The sequence below is a fragment of the Antedon mediterranea genome, chromosome 9, assembly GCF_964355755.1.
Source record: "Antedon mediterranea chromosome 9, ecAntMedi1.1, whole genome shotgun sequence".
Classification (NCBI taxonomy): domain Eukaryota; kingdom Metazoa; phylum Echinodermata; class Crinoidea; order Comatulida; family Antedonidae; genus Antedon; species Antedon mediterranea.
In genome coordinates, this window is record NC_092678.1 from 25397212 (window position 1) to 25414030 (window position 16819).

Here is a 16819-nt window from a genome sequence, read left to right on the forward strand (position 1 = left end):
AATTATTCAAATATTACCATGGTAACCAATGTAATTAGTGCAGCATATAAATAAAAATTAACATTTCATTTCCGAAGATTCAGATTCAGATAATATTTATTTAGATAATAATGAATGAATATATACAAAATAGAAAAAAGATATTAAAGTGAACATAGATAAAGCAGTAATTGGTAGTCATTATTATCATGGATCCCTTCTAGAAGTTAAAAACTTGTCTCGATGAGCAGCAGCCTACCAAATCAAACCTTACACAGGTTATATATACAGTGTGTAAATTAAAAATTCTTTTTAAAAAGGCAGATTTTATTTATAGTTTAAATAATTGTATCTTTTTAAATATAATGCTACTCTAATTTTAAGTTAATATGAAATTATAAATCATATTTAGATTAAAGACCCCAGAAGTTTAATTCGTGTACGGTACAGGAAAGGGGTACATTCCACACTTCATCTCCTTAGCAACAACCTTAACAACCTCCTTAGCAACACTTAGTTTTTCAATAAGTCTAATTCCGCTTTATGTACCATCTGATGAATGTTAAACTTTAACTCGATTCTAACCCTCTCTGGCATTCGTCGAATTGTCTCCGCCATCGAACAAAAAAAATAATCGAGGTCGTCTTTCTGCGCATCAGCAATCTTTGCCTTCTGCGCTAAATATTCCGTGATACAATCGTTGGCATCAAAATTGGTGGAAGGGCGTCGTCTTTTAGCGAGGGCTGGTGTTGATGTTGTTAATGAGACGAACGAGGGATTGTCTTGTCGTATGTGATTATACTCGTCTTCATTGTGTTCAATGATACTGACAACGCTATTGTAGTGTTCTTCCTCACTTACAGTGTCTGGTATTTCGAGGCTACTGCTACTAAAATATTGTGGAAAAAAAATTGTTAAATTAAATAAATGATCAGAACTTTGAGAGTGCTAGTTCCTTAAGAGTTTTTTAGTGGTTAATTCTGCATTCATAATGGCTACCATTAAATGTTTAACTGTTATTTATTATTTTATTTAAATATTATTTTATTTAGTTTATTTGGTACTCACTCTCTAAAGTGTGGTGTCAGAAATGTGAGAATATCTGCATATTTGTATTTCTTTATAACTTTATCTGTGGCAACTTTCTTGCGGCTGCTGTTAAATGCATCTCTCACATTGTTCCACTTTTTCCGTGCCAATTCTCCTAAACAAAAGAAAAAACATTACAATTATTGTATGTCGATTCTAAGCTAAACTAGCATAGCCTTGTTATTCAAATACAACAATTAAAACACCAATGCCGATGGCAAAATCGATCTCCATGGTTACGTCAGTACTTCAACAATTTAATTCATTGAATTTTGAAATCTAGGCCTAGGCCTATGCCTATCTATAGCCTACTCTAAATGGCCTACATTTCATGGCCTACTACTACTACTAGACTAGCCTACCTACTTAAACTTAGTTAGGCCTAGCCTACCTAAGGCTCTAGCTAGGCCTTGCCTACCTAAATAGAGGAAGTAGCCTACACAAAACTCACCACTCATTCCTGTCCTCATCCCTATGTCTTGCCACATGTCCCTTTTCATTGGAATGTTCTTGAAGTTCGGATCAGATTTGTCATATAACATAGGATTTTGTTCAACTTCTGCAATCAAAGTTTCAATTTTGTGATCATCAGTCATATTTAACAACACTTCCTAGCAACTGGCACAAAAACACACTTTAACTTTTAATTTAAAAACTTTTTAAAAGGAAAATCGATCGATGGCATGCACGTATCTGATTGGTTGAAACTTTTTATCGTCGTTGATAAAAAAAAATCGGTCAACGTTATTGTTCAGACGTACTGCTGACTGGCGTTTTAACGTTAACAAAATCGTAAAACTAAACTGCTCTATCCACCATTTTGCTTTTGTTTTATCGGTATCGTTATCGGTGGCGTGACCTATGACGTCAACGACACTGAGACGTTGGGGGCGGAAAGACTAAAAAAACATAAACAGAGCATGTTTTGAAGGCTGGCCTAGCTCGACATCATCAGGAGAGAGATAAAAAGGCTAAAATGTCGTCAGTTAATCGAGATTTACAGAAGGAAAGAGATAAAGCAACAATTGATTCTTCTCTTATAACTCATATTTTGGATGGAGGAATAGAGAACACAAATTACCGGCATTATGTTGGTAAGTATAGATAAATGAATAGGCCTAGCTAGTACTAGTATAGTAGTAGAGCTAGCTAGGCCTAGGCTAGCTACTGCTGGACTAAGATAGATAGTAAGGTAGCCGGGCCGGGCCGGGCCGGGCCGGGCCGGGAGGCGAAGTTTATCTCCTAAATCAGCCATGCATGTCTGCCATCCATTGGCTGCGCGTTGTGCAAGTAGGCCATCCAGGGACCATAAAAAGAATTTCATTGATAAACTGCAGAAAGATGTACAGTTGATAAATGCTAATGTTATGCGCGATTTGAACGATTTGCGCAATTTGAAATTGCGCAAGGATTTTCTTGCGCAATTTAAAATTGCGCAAAAAATTCCTTCCAATTTGAATTGAAACATGTGTTTCAAATTGCGCAAGCAACGTATTAAATTGCGCAAGTAATCTGCAAATTGCGCAAGGTTTTTCGACAGATTGTGAAATCATGCACACCCATATTTTTTAGTAATTTCTAAGAATGATTCAAAATTAAAGATAATATCGCATTTCCTTACCCTCCCGGGAGCTTCCTTACCCTCCCGGGAGCTTCCCTCCCGAATTTTTTTTTTCCGAATAAAAAAAATCTTGAATTCCCAATGGTTCTATAAAATACCATATTCACACATAATATGAGGAGAAGGTATAAATAAATACCAATAGTATAATATAATAATTTCAATTCAAATATCAGTACTAATGACGATTAATTAGAAACAATAATTAATACGAATTATTAGACGTCTACTATTTAACTTAAAAATTAATTTTAATGACAAAAAATATCGACCTTTCGGTACCATTCTCAACAACAAATGAGTACAATAATAAAAATAACAAACAGTTCGTTTTCAAATTGCGCAAAGGTATCATATTGCGCAAGAACTATCTTGCGCAATTTACAAATTGTGCAGCGCAATTTGAAATTGCGCAAGGATTTTCTTGCGCAATTTCAAATTGCGCAAGTTGATTGCGCAATTTAATATTGCGCAAGAAAATCCTTGCGCAATTTCAAATTGCGCAAGAATTCTTTGCGCAATTTTAAATTGCGCAAATCGTTCAAATCGCGCATAACACTAACACTGCATACGTTTCGCATTATTGTGGTTGTGTGTGAATTTGAATAAGTGAAACAAAAATGATGGGGTACTATTTCTGTGTAGATTTTAAAATTATGTTTTTATTTAAATAAATATATCAATTTCTTAATTTCAGAGAAACTTCTTCTTGAAGACCCAATATTTGATGAAAAAGACAGGTACCTGATTGGTCCAGAAGAAAAGTATGACCTTTCAGTCAAAAGGTCACTGCACTTATCTAAACTTTTGAAGAAGCATAACATAAAACTAGATGGTGACGCTTTGCTTCTTATATCAAGGTTGGTGTTTGTAGTGTGCAGTCAATTTTGACATAACCCACAAAAGTGACCAAAATGTCTTGCATACAACATCATGATAATGCATTTATTTTATTCACCTTCCTACTGTCCTTCCAATAATGTCATTCACCGTCTGAAAAACTCAATTTTGTATGCATTATTTGTTATTGAAATATATTGATAACGTAGTTTCCATAAGTACCTCATTTAGGAAAAATTCTGTTTAATAGAATATTTCTCCTTTTTAACATAATTGGTTGTGAACTCAAGGTATGCATATATTTACCAGGGAATAATTTTACCAACGTAGCATAGCAAAAAGTACCTTACTGCTACACATTTATTTAACATTTGATTGCAAAAAAGTACAATACAATTTAACTATGTTTCTAAACTTAACATTCAGTTTGATAAGCTAAATATTGTTAAGTATACTGAACACACATAACATAAGATAACTTTATTTCATCCACAAACAAGTGGAAATAATGATGCTTGTCTCATACAAAGATAAAACATAACAGAAAAACAAATATCAAAAGAATTCTATCCTAAAGTTATCAATGTAAAGTCAAATCATCAACATAATGTAACACATTGTGTTTGTGTTATTGTAGGACTTTGAACTCCGATTTGGCTTTATCTATTCACTATCTAATGTTTATGCCGACTATCGAGAGGCTTGGAACCGACGAACAAAAAGCAAAATGGATAAAGCTTGCTAGTGAATTCAAAATAATTGGCACGTATGCCCAGACAGAGCTGGGCCATGGTGAGAAACTTGTTGAATTCTACTGCATAGATAGCTAGGCCATGGTGAGAAACTTGTTGAATTCTACTGATAGACATTTTTTTTTTATAAAGAAAATAAATCAAACTGAACAAATATTATTTTATAAACAAGCTTCCTATTAATATCAAAGAAATCAAACATTTTGTTCAATTTAAGAAAGAATTAAAGAAACATCTTTTACTTAAATATCAAGCATTTTAATTATATATTATTGTTCATTATTCTCACTTGTTCTTTATATTTTTTGTAACCATGTTACCGTCTGTCTGTCTCAACCTTGTCTGTCCATCATTTCACCGCTACTTATGTTTTCTAATAATCATCCAAAACTCGCCTTAAAAGTCAAACTATTTTGCATAATTTTCAGGAACATATTTAGGTGGACTTGAAACCACTGCAACTTATGATGCATCAAATCAGGAATTTGTCTTAAATTCACCAACTTTAACATCTATGAAATGGTGGCCAGGAGGATGTAAGTATTGACTGGAATATGAGCTCACCTTCTAATTTACAGTGATTTTCATACAGAAGCCCACCCACTATAATTACAGAATTAGAGGAAAGGATGTCGTAATGTATTGATATACCCAAATATGGTAGTGATATGCTCAAATATGGTAGTGATATGCTCAAATATGGTAGTGATATGCTCAAATATGGTAGTGATATGCTCAAATATGGTAGTGATATGACATGTCCATATATGGATGGATGATTGATAGTGTACACAGAGCTTTACAGTTAAGTTTACCCATATTAGTTCAATTTCAATCTAGCTCCTAGTATAAAGTAACTTTTCTTTCACTTTTGACTTTATCTTTTATGTAGTGGGTTTAAGTTGCAATTATGCTGTGTTGTTGGCTCAGCTTGTGATTCAGGGTAAAAAATATGGACCTCATGCATTCTTGGTGCAAATACGAAGTCTTCATAATCATCAGCCACTCCCAGGTATGTATAACACCAGCCGCGCCCTGGTATGTGTAACACCAGCCACGCCCTGGTATGTGTAACACCAGCCACGCCCTGGTATGTGTAACACCAGCCACGCCCAGTAATGTTTAATATCATCGGCCACACACAAAGACCTTTGAACCTAATCTTTTGACCATACAATCCACATCTTATTTTGAGAATATAATATTTTGAATAAAGAATTGTAAAAATAAAATTACTAATTATTTAAACTATTTTCATATTTCAGGAAGACAAATGGGTGACATTGGATTGAAATGGGACTATAGCACTGTAGATAACGGCTTCTTACGTCTTGATAACGTCAGAATACCCAGAGATCAAATGCTAATGAAATATACTAAGGTTTGCTCAATTTTTCCAAAATTCATCTTCAATATTCATATTAAAGAATGATCATCTGTCACAAAATGTCTTCCGGATGTTTTGCTTAGTGTTAGCTCTGTCTACACTATCAAACTAAAAAATGTGATGTCATATCACTGGCATATTTGGGCACATCAAACCTTTTTTTTTTGTCAAACTAGTTTGATAGTGTAGACAGAGTTTTAAAGGGTTTTCACGAGTGTGGTATTGTGTCAGTACAGCCTCATATTTATAACAAGACCCATTTGTATTATGTAATTGTGATTGACCTCATTGTCTGACATGTGACCATGTTTCTATCACTGTCATTTTAGGTGGCACCAGATGGAACATACAGTACAACTGGCAATATCAAAGTAACATACGGTACAATGATATCAGTCAGGCTCACAATTATAGCGTTCAGTTTCCTTGAACTTGCACGCGCCCTTACTATCGCTGTTAGGTACAGCGCTGTGAGGAGACAGGCACCATTAGAAATTGGGTAAGTTTTAAATTGAATATATGAAGTAGAATTTATGATCCGATGTCATCAAAACTTCATCAGACATTGAACCCTTCTTATAAGATACAGAAGCCAGATGAAATTATTTTTATTCAATACAAATTCTTTATTCATTCCACATGGGGCAATTTCAATTCATATGTTATTATATAGAGTGTAGTTTAAGAATTATACTTTAAGTTAAACTTATGGTAAATGTTCTAACCCTAACCCTCTAATTATTGCTAGGCCTACACACCTAATATCTCACTTTTTTATTCCTATATATCAAGAGGGGATGAAGTGCAAATTCTTGACTACCAAACACAGCAACAGAAGCTATTTCCAGGCCTAGCTACAGCATATGCATTTTGTTTTATTCATCAGAAAATCACAAAAATGTATCACAAAATGGAGACTGAAATAATGCAGGACAATTTCCAATCCTTGCCAGAGGTGGGTTAATAAATTAATTTTTTATGTTTTCAGTTTTACATTTAAATATACAAAAAAATATGTTTTGTTAATCTCCATTAAACTGCCATTTTCTTTTGTGTTTTTGAGCTGTCATCCATTCAGACTCTAGATAATAATATAAAATCTTTGGTTTTTGAATGAAAGTTTTTACATTTCAGCTTCATGCTCTGTGCTGTGGGTTGAAGTCTTTTTGTACGTCTACTAGCGCTGAATTTATTAATATTTGTCGGTTTGCGTGTGGTGGCCAAGGATTACTGATGTCAAGTGGCCTGCCCTCAATATACGCAAGATTCTCAGCATCATGCACATACGAGGGCGACAACACTGTCATGATGCTGCAGCTTTCACGGTAAATTTGTGTAAATTATCTCACAATATTTCAAGATCCTTAGCATGCCAGCCTAAAGCTCTGTCTACACTGTCAAACTTTATGATAAAAGAGTGATGTTCCTAAATATGGTAGTGATATGCCTGAATATGGTAGTGATATGACATCATTGGTCCATATATGGGCACATCACATAAAGTTTGATAGTGTAGACAGAGCTTAAGCTGACTATTAATTATATTGTATATTTTGTTGCATTGACATGTTTCAATATTTATACATATTTGTAAATTACTTTAGATATTTGTTGAAGTGTTTGAGGAAAGCACAAGAAGGGGTGACAATAGAAGGCTCAGCTTCGTATCTATCTGATATTTCTGATGATCAACTCACTACTTCTGATGACTGCTGGACTCAGCCTCAGTTCTTGTGCAATGCATTTAGAATAAGATCCTACAAGTATGTTCATTTTATTTTAATTATTGATATTTGTTTCTTAAAATGTATCTATGATAAAGGCAAATGTCTGAAAACAATGACAATGTTGTTGGTATCAATGGCTGATGGAGATACAAAATAAAATAAGCAAAAAGCTAAATCAAAATAGCCAGAAAAATGTGCAGAACTTCGGATAACACTAGCAACAGTGCAAGATAAAATATATATATGAATATAAATATAATCATTTTATGTGTTCTCATGTTCAGAGTCAATACTGAACTGAAATCCTAAATCTTGTAGATACATATAATAATAGAGTTGTGTTTGTCATGCAAAGATTGTCCAACTCGTACAAGATTTAACTCAAATCTTTTAATAATAGCAGTAACTTTCTTTGATAGACTTGTGATGGCTGCTGGACAGAAGATTGGTGTTCTGTTAGCCAATGGCAAGACACCAGGTCAGGCCTGGAACGAGAGCCTGGTCCAGCTTGTCAACTGTGGAAAGGTAAGCATTTATTTGGTTGATGATTTAACTTTTTGACTTGTATTGATATTGATAACTTTAGGATAGAATTTTTTTGATATTTGTTTTTCTGTTATGTTTTATCTTTGTATGAGACAAGCATCATTATTTCCACTAGTTTTGTTGGCGATCATATTATAATACAAATACAGATTGCATCGAATAAAAGGAAAATGATTTATATAAATTAAATATAATAATAATATATACACTCTTTCGTAAACTCTCTCATGTGCATTATTGAACTAACAACTTGTTTTGATTACCTTTGATTGTAGGCTCATATGCATCATGTGCATTATTGAACTAACAACTTGTTTTGATTACCTTTGATTGTAGGCTCATATGCAGTATTTTGTTCTAAGTAGCTTCGTAGAACGCCTTACAGATTTACAAACAACGTTTGCTATAAAAACCAAACTAAATGAGCTATGCCAGCTATTTGGCTTGTACTACATAACAAGGAATAGAGCGGATTTTATGATGGTATGTACATGTAGTTACAGTCATCTTCACTTCTAATGATGGTATGTACATGTAGTTACAGTCATCTTCACTTCTTATGATGGTATGTACATGTAGTTACAGTCATCTTCACTTCTTATGATGGTATGTACATGTAGTTACAGTCATCTTCACTTCTAATGATGGTATGTACATGTAGTTACAGTCATCTTCACTTCTAATGATGGTAAGTACATGTAGTTACAGTCATCTTCACTTCTAATGATGGTATGTACATGTAGTTACAGTCATCTTCACTTCTTATGATGGTATGTACATGTAGTTACAGTCATCTTCACTTCTTATGATGGTATGTACATGTAGTTACAGTCATCTTCACTTCTAATGATGGTATGTACATGTAGTTACAGTCATCTTCACTTCTAATGATGGTATGTACATGTAGTTACAGTCATCTTCACTTCTAATGATGGTATGTACATGTAGTTACAGTCATCTTCACTTCTAATGATGGTATGTACATGTAGTTACAGTCATCTTCACTTCTTATGATGGTATGTACATGTAGTTACAGTCATCTTCACTTCTTATGATGGTATGTACATGTAGTTACAGTCATCTTCACTTCTAATGATGGTATGTACATGTAGTTACAGTCATCTTCACTTCTTATGATGGTATGTACATGTAGTTACAGTCATCTTCACTTCTTATGATGGTATGTACATGTAGTTACAGTCATCTTCACTTCTTATGATGGTATGTACATGTAGTTACAGTCATCTTCACTTCTAATGATGGTATGTACATGTAGTTACAGTCATCTTCACTTCTTATGATGGTATGTACATGTAGTTACAGTCATCTTCACTTCTTATGATGGTATGTACATGTAGTTACAGTCATCTTCACTTCTAATGATGGTATGTACATGTAGTTACAGTCATCTTCACTTCTAATGATGGTATGTACATGTAGTTACAGTCATCTTCACTTCTTATGATGGTATGTACATGTAGTTACAGTCATCTTCACTTCTTATGATGGTATGTACATGTAGTTACAGTCATCTTCACTTCTAATGATGGTATGTACATGTAGTTACAGTCATCTTCACTTCTTATGATGGTATGTACATGTAGTTACAGTCATCTTCACTTCTTATGATGGTATGTACATGTAGTTACAGTCATCTTCACTTCTTATGATGGTATGTACATGTAGTTACAGTCATCTTCACTTCTAATGATGGTATGTACATGTAGTTACAGTCATCTTCACTTCTTATGATGGTATGTACATGTAGTTACAGTCATCTTCACTTCTTATGATGGTATGTACATGTAGTTACAGTCATCTTCACTTCTAATGATGGTATGTACATGTAGTTACAGTCATCTTCACTTCTAATGATGGTATGTACATGTAGTTACAGTCATCTTCACTTCTTATGATGGTATGTACATGTAGTTACAGTCATCTTCACTTCTTATGATGGTATGTACATGTAGTTACAGTCATCTTCACTTCTTATGATGGTATGTACATGTAGTTACAGTCATCTTCACTTCTAATGATGGTATGTACATGTAGTTACAGTCATCTTCACTTCTAATGATGGTATGTACATGTAGTTACAGTCATCTTCACTTCTAATGATGGTATGTACATGTAGTTACAGTCATCTTCACTTCTTATGATGGTATGTACATGTAGTTACAGTCATCTTCACTTCTAATGTATGTATGTACATGTAGTTACAGTCATCTTCACTTCTAATGTATGTAAAGCTCTGTCTACAATATGTGTTGTGCTCATATATGGACATGATGATGTCCTATCACTACCATATTTGGGCATAACACTACCGTATTTAGGCATATCAAACTAGTTTGATAGTGTAGATAAAGCTTTAGATTGCTATTGCTATTAGGAAGGATTTTCTGTATTGTTTTACATAAATCACATTCATCATAAAACATAAAGTGGAGTTAAATCTCATTAAATGTGTAACTTTATATTAATGTTTTTGTCTGCATGTTATTATTATCTACAAAAGCATATCAAATGTGCTAGTTGTGTTTTACACTAAGTTAGTTATGTAAAATGCGATTCATAACATTTTATAGGTGCTGTAATATAATCTATAAAATTACTCTATTAAATTTACAATTTACTTTTATCACTTTTTATTTATAATAATTATATTTGCTATAAGTTACTTTACAGCATTTACAAAAAAGACATTTCATAAACGTATTCTATACATTTAATTTCTATACTTTTTCCCGTGGGAGATTTCTTACAAGTGTTTTCTCCAAAGAGAAATAAAAATGACTCAAGTTTGATATTTATCTTCTGCTATCTTTGCACTGACATACTTATAGTCTAATCATTGCAATGTATTTCATCACAATATCAACATGTCTAGGAATTCACATCACAGCTCAAAATGCTCACTATAAGACATTACATTTACTACATGAATTACATTCCTCACATTAAAAGCAACATGTGATGTATTTGCCTACACAGATCTTTTCATATTAACATTAAATTCAATGGTGGGCTAATATTAGATTATAATTGTTATTTATTAATTTAACTAGTTTTAGTGGGCCTCCTATCACAAACCCCTTGTGGTTTCTTAAAGGTCCCTTTTATCGTTAAAATTATGTTTTACTCCTTGCTTGTTTTTGTTGTTTGTGAGATGAATAAAGAGATTTATGTTATAGTAATTAGATGTAGTTATTACCCACACACAAGATAGAATGAGTGTTATTACCCACACACAAGATAGAATGAGTGTTATTACCCACACACAAGATAGAATGAGTGTTATTACCCACACACAAGATAGAATGAGTGTTATTACCCACACACAAGATAGAATGAGTGGGCTGGTGTATTTCTATATTATATACAGTTGGTACTTATTGATTGTTTAAGCTCTGTCTACACTATCAAACTAGTTTGACAAAAGTGTGACATGTCCATATATGGTAGTGATATGCTTAATATGGTAGTGATATGACATCATCATGTCCATATATGGGCACATCACATTTTTTTGTCACATAAAGTTTGATAGTGTAGAATTTAAGTTGATAGTATTTTAAAATTTAGAGTTTGTTGATGTGTACACCAGACTATAGTATTTGTTGGACTGATCAGGAAAAAATTTCATCTTAAAATTTTGTTTAGAAATATTGCTAATATAAACTGATGTTTGAGTCGAGAAACATAGTTTTCTATAGTATATTTTGCTACACAATTGTAGAATTGTGTAGCAAGAAGGTTGTTTTGTATAGCTTTTTGCTATGCTACACTGGCGAAATTATTCCCTGCTGATATATATTTTCTACAAATTACACCATGTAGTCAGTACATCCACTTACTGTTGTTCAGTTTCATACAGCGACTTTGTACTGTCTCGTACTGTACACTTTAAGCTAAATCAGGAGCTAAGAAATAAAAACAACATTATTTATGAGCGCATTCATTAAATGACACTGATCCAATAATTACTGATTGTATGCCTTTATACAGCAGCAGGCTGATTAACAATCTCAAGTCTGTAGCACAGATTTTGGTTTCAACGTTAATTGGTTGGATTAATCTGTTTCTGACGATGACACTATTCTCTTAATTATATTCACGGATCTTTATCCATTCTGTTGTCTTGGTCTCATATATACATATACCTTGCGGTTAGAATCTTTCTACGGTTTGAATATTTCTTCATTTCATTTTTAATTATTTTAATTTTTCATTTCTTTATTTGACAACAAGCGGTCCAGGGGTTGCGACAGCAACAGAGCGCCATAACACATTTGAGTCCGCAACTCCTGTAACATACAACATAATACAAACAGAGCACCATAACACATTTGTGTCCGCAACTCCTGTAACATACAACATAATACAAACAGAGCACCATAACACATTTGTGTCCGCAACTCCTGTAACATACAACATAATACAATATATAAGCATAAACTATAGACACATTTTTTAGTGTTCAAATTGTTGTTTTGTAATTTGTTTTGTTACAGTAGGTTACAATCAGCAATCCAATATAATAATAATGCAATAAATATAATTCAACAACTTGGATTAAAAAGATCAAATTTTTATAAATGTCACAAATAAAAATTAACATTTTACTTTACAAATAGTTTCTTTCCAGGAGCTATTAGAGCCTTAAACATCATGTAGACACTTTTTGTAATGTTTTTGTTTTGAGTTTGTGTTGTGTCCGTTGGATATTGTGCTCTGCCAACAGAGCAAACAGAATTTCTATGTTTTTTCTTGATAATAAATGATACTTGACTTAAATAATGTTAGTTTGGTTTGCTCGAAAAAACTGACTTGTCGCCACGGAGCCTAAAAAAAAAAAATGAAATAAATAAAATTCTTTCTGACAGATAGAGTGATACAATTTTTAAATATAATAGTATTATTAATATGATAATTTAATATTCAACATTCTGTCTTAATGCACTGTTTTGTTTCAGGATGGGTACTTGACCCAAGGACAGATTTCAGAAGCAACTGAAATATACCTTAAGGTGCTATCAAGTATAAGGTAAGGCAATGTCTGTGGTATGTCACTCTCAAAAAACAAAACAAAACCATTATTGTGTACAATTAATCTATAATTAATCTAGATGTCAATGTCTACCAGATGTCTATATGTAAACGGTTACCTGAACCAGTAGCAATGTGCAAGACATGTTTCTAAGTCTCTATGCTATCATAAGTTACCTACAAAAATAATGTATCCATTATACAGTGATGTTGTATGTACTTAACATGAATAATGTTGTATATAGGCCTGAAGCCGTCAGTCTGGTGGATGCGTTTGACTATCGTGATGAATGTGTACATTCTACATTAGGATGTTATGATGGCAATGCTTACCAACGTCTTTATGAATTCGCAAATAGAGGAGCAAGAAATCAGTCGCCAGTAAGATGCTTATTCTTATTCATATTGCTCTTTGACCCATGTCCCATAAGTTTACTAAAGGCCACCAAGATTTGATCACAAGCGTGATTTTAAATCTTGTAGGCCTGTCATTTGTTGGAGAAATGTGTGGTAACAAATTGACCAAAATCTACTAAAAAAAATATATTCTGCACCATAAATTTTAATTGTCAACTTATAAAAAAAATGTTTTAGGAAAGAATTTACCTTTGAGTTATTTGACATACTTTTTATACTTCCAGTATAAATGAGCAAATTTCATTTTATTGTATACAGGTACATGAAACATATGACAAATACCTTGTGCAGCTCATCAAAGGAAAGCCATCTAAATTATGATGTCATTGTTGAAATCTGTGATGTCATTGTTGAAGTCTTGATGTCATGGAAGTCTGTGATGTCATTGTTGAAGTCTTGATGTCATCATGGAAGTCTGTGATGTCATCACTTAGGATTATAATTACCAATCAAAATTCTATTTTGTTATTACAGTGTTGCATTCGGTTTAGATTTTATTATTGGGGTTAAAAAAAATAAATATATTTTATCAATTTTTAATTATATTTTATATTATAAAATATTCATGTGAACAAACAACTTCCTCGCCTTCATAATGTAATTTAGAATGAAATATTTTTCTCTGTCAATTAGTGTTTCCAAGAAAATTTGAAGCAAGTGTGTGGGTTGAATTATTGGAGATAATAAAGACATGATTGAATGATGTAGTATAATGTATGCAAATATGAAAGAGTGAAAAGTACAAACGATGAAAAATGATGCGCAGGGGTGATTGGTGGGAGGGCGGGGGGGAGGGCGTGGCTTGTATTTGTTGTTAGGGATAAATTTTGAATTGAAAAATGTATTGATAAATTAATTGAAAAATGTATTGATAAAATGATGATGAGGTAACTGAATTCAATACAATAAATATCGTTCAATGTTAAATTTAAATTATAATAATTATGTTCTTCTGTAGTATTGTTACTTACATTTGTGTACCTCCGTTCAATGACACTTGTTATCAAGGCAGCAAACGTTAAACATCTCGTAATAAATATTTACATTCAAAGTAGATTAGTTAGACACTATTAATTTAATGTCGTTAAGCAATACAGGCAATAACAATTCAGATTTAATGGTAAGGTTGCCTTCAAATTCTAGGGTTTTTGGTTCAAATCCAGCAAATACAAAATAACTAAATATTACACAATCACATGTGATAACATGTGTGACGTCGTATTACAGCATTTGCCTATGATATTGTACACATTATAGATAGATACAGTTCTGCAAGAAAGTGGTCTTGCCTGCAAATCAGCGTTATTTTTTTCAATGCTTTATGCTATGTTTTGGACAACGTTTAGTTTGATATCGTAGTACACATGGTCTATCATATTTGTATTCCGCGATAATCGGTTTTAAATGCGACATTAGAAAAGGAGGACAGTGACCTTTATGCAATAACAGTAAAGGATTCATTTTGACATTTTCAAATCAAAATCAAAACTTCGTAATAAATTAAAAGCTCGTTTTCTGGTGCGCAACGCAGGTTCGTACGCGCAATACACGTATTTTACCAATTACAAGCGGCAGTTCGGATATCTATTGCTTGTAAATCGTTGTTCCTACAAGCGACGGAACGCAATGACGTAACGTAACGTAATTTGGCCAATCACAAGCGATAGATTAATCGAACAGTGGCTTGTCATTGGTCAACTCGCTTGCGCTGCGCGTACGTCCTTGCGTTGCGTCATCGGAATCATGTTTAAGATGGAAGAAATTCTTGATACATAGCTTTGCCATATATCTTGCGAGCCCTTTTTCAACAGGTCATAACAGGTGATACCCGTTTGAGCATTTTTACTCCCTGTTTATTTAGCTTCTATACTCTGCCATTTTTCATATCTTAGCTCTTGAGTGTATTAGATATTTTAGTTTGAAAGCCAACTGTCTGTAGATGGGGCCAGGTGGGTCCTTGTACTCAGTCCAACCATAAATTGGGAAGGCACGCGGGTTGATGAAGGCTGGACTGTTATGTCATATTGCTTATATACTGTACAGGTGATATTTTTAAAGTCACTAATTGCGTATACAATATCCTCATTGTAACACGTTTAGTTTATTTATCTGGGGTCAGTTTTAAATCGACGATTTAAATATTTCTCTTCTGTCAATCATCAATTAGGTCTTTTTTTCTGAGCTGATACATTTATTATACAGACTGCTCTTGAGCTTATCGTATGGTATCCTATCTTTTAAAATTACGTATCGTATTCCTTTAAAGTTACGTATCCGAGCTTTTTAACGTTACGAATATATACAATAAATTATACCGTACGATATATTGCTCGTTAAAAATACAATTTATTTCAAAATGAAAGGCTGTGTTACCAAAATGTCTTTTAAAATATTTACAGAACGACCGTTCAATAGTGCGTACTATTGCACGTCATATGACCCTCAATCGTCCAATCAAATTCCAGGAAAAGTTTTATATAACATTAAATATTAAATTCAAGGTTTAAATCTTATACTACTTCCATTCCGCAACTCGTGTTTATATTTGATTTGTCGACAGCTACTTGATAAATGAGCGAATACATAATAAAGTACCGGTACAAATAAACAGTGCAGTAGATAACGGAATAATATGACCACCTATGGTCACATTTCGTCAGTGACACCAAGACTTGCACAGTTACGAGGAGCGCATTTTCAAAGACTCTGAGCTTTCGAACGCGCGCGTCACATTCATGTTGTGATCGGTATTATAGTCTGCTGAAATGTACGAACTGTTAACATTCATCAAGATATTAGGTATAGCCTATAATACCTTGTTGTTCATAGTATGAAATACAGTAAGCTATAGCCTACACTACATGATCGGATTCTCAAAATGATGATAATCAGTTTTTGAACGCGCGCGTCAAAATCATGTTCCTGTTACGAATTATGTACATCATCAATCAAGATTATACCTTGTTGTTCAGTTTGAAGTACAGGACACTAATGTATAATGAAACATATACTACTACGGTAATACAATTTAGAAATAATATAAATATATAAATCTTGTAATCACCATTGTGAGCTCTATACTAAATGAAATTCCACTTAAAAAGGTGTAAGTACAGTAGTCTTCTAATTAGCACTATATTGTACAGTGAATATATCTTCTTTAAAAATAGTTTAATACGTTAAATGTAATATAGCCCTATAGGCCTACATCGTTGTTGTGCGTGTCTCTTCAAAATACGCCATGCGTTACACAAGTAAATAAGCTGACACGAAATTTAAGCATAAACGCGTTACAAAAGTGAACGTGTTTCCAACTCAATTTTTAGTGGCCAAACTTTCTTCATTATAAAATAATAATCAAGGCAAATATTTCAACAATACATGAACAAAGCTTTGTCCTCCATCCATC

At 33.2% G+C, this 16819-nt stretch overlaps 2 protein-coding genes across 3 annotated transcripts; one reads left to right on the forward strand and one right to left on the reverse strand.

Annotated features, from left to right (window-relative positions):
• Nucleotides 1-24: 24 nt before the first annotated feature.
• Nucleotides 25-1897, reverse strand: LOC140058385 (uncharacterized). 2 transcript variants are annotated; one of them, XM_072103959.1, is made up of 3 exons: nucleotides 1520-1897; nucleotides 1048-1183; nucleotides 25-865 (listed from the first exon to the last, which is right to left on the reverse strand). In XM_072103959.1, exons 1-3 carry the CDS (start codon nucleotides 1662-1664, stop codon nucleotides 493-495), a joined length of 654 nt encoding a protein of 217 aa, XP_071960060.1. In that variant the 5' UTR covers nucleotides 1665-1897; the 3' UTR covers nucleotides 25-492. The 2 variants fall into 2 exon arrangements, with proteins under 2 accessions (XP_071960060.1, XP_071960059.1); XM_072103958.1 differs by having other exon boundaries at nucleotides 26-868.
• Nucleotides 1898-1967: 70 nt separating this feature from the next.
• LOC140058441 (peroxisomal acyl-coenzyme A oxidase 1-like) lies at nucleotides 1968-14173 on the forward strand. Its single transcript, XM_072104048.1, has 15 exons — nucleotides 1968-2162; nucleotides 3387-3549; nucleotides 4167-4321; nucleotides 4710-4817; nucleotides 5174-5293; nucleotides 5547-5662; nucleotides 5998-6167; nucleotides 6461-6623; nucleotides 6803-6993; nucleotides 7273-7431; nucleotides 7815-7920; nucleotides 8278-8424; nucleotides 12921-12991; nucleotides 13239-13374; nucleotides 13669-14173. The coding sequence occupies exons 1-15, from the start codon at nucleotides 2045-2047 to the stop codon at nucleotides 13729-13731; spliced, it is 1986 nt and encodes a 661-aa protein (XP_071960149.1). The 5' UTR covers nucleotides 1968-2044; the 3' UTR covers nucleotides 13732-14173.
• Nucleotides 14174-16819: the final 2646 nt, after the last annotated feature.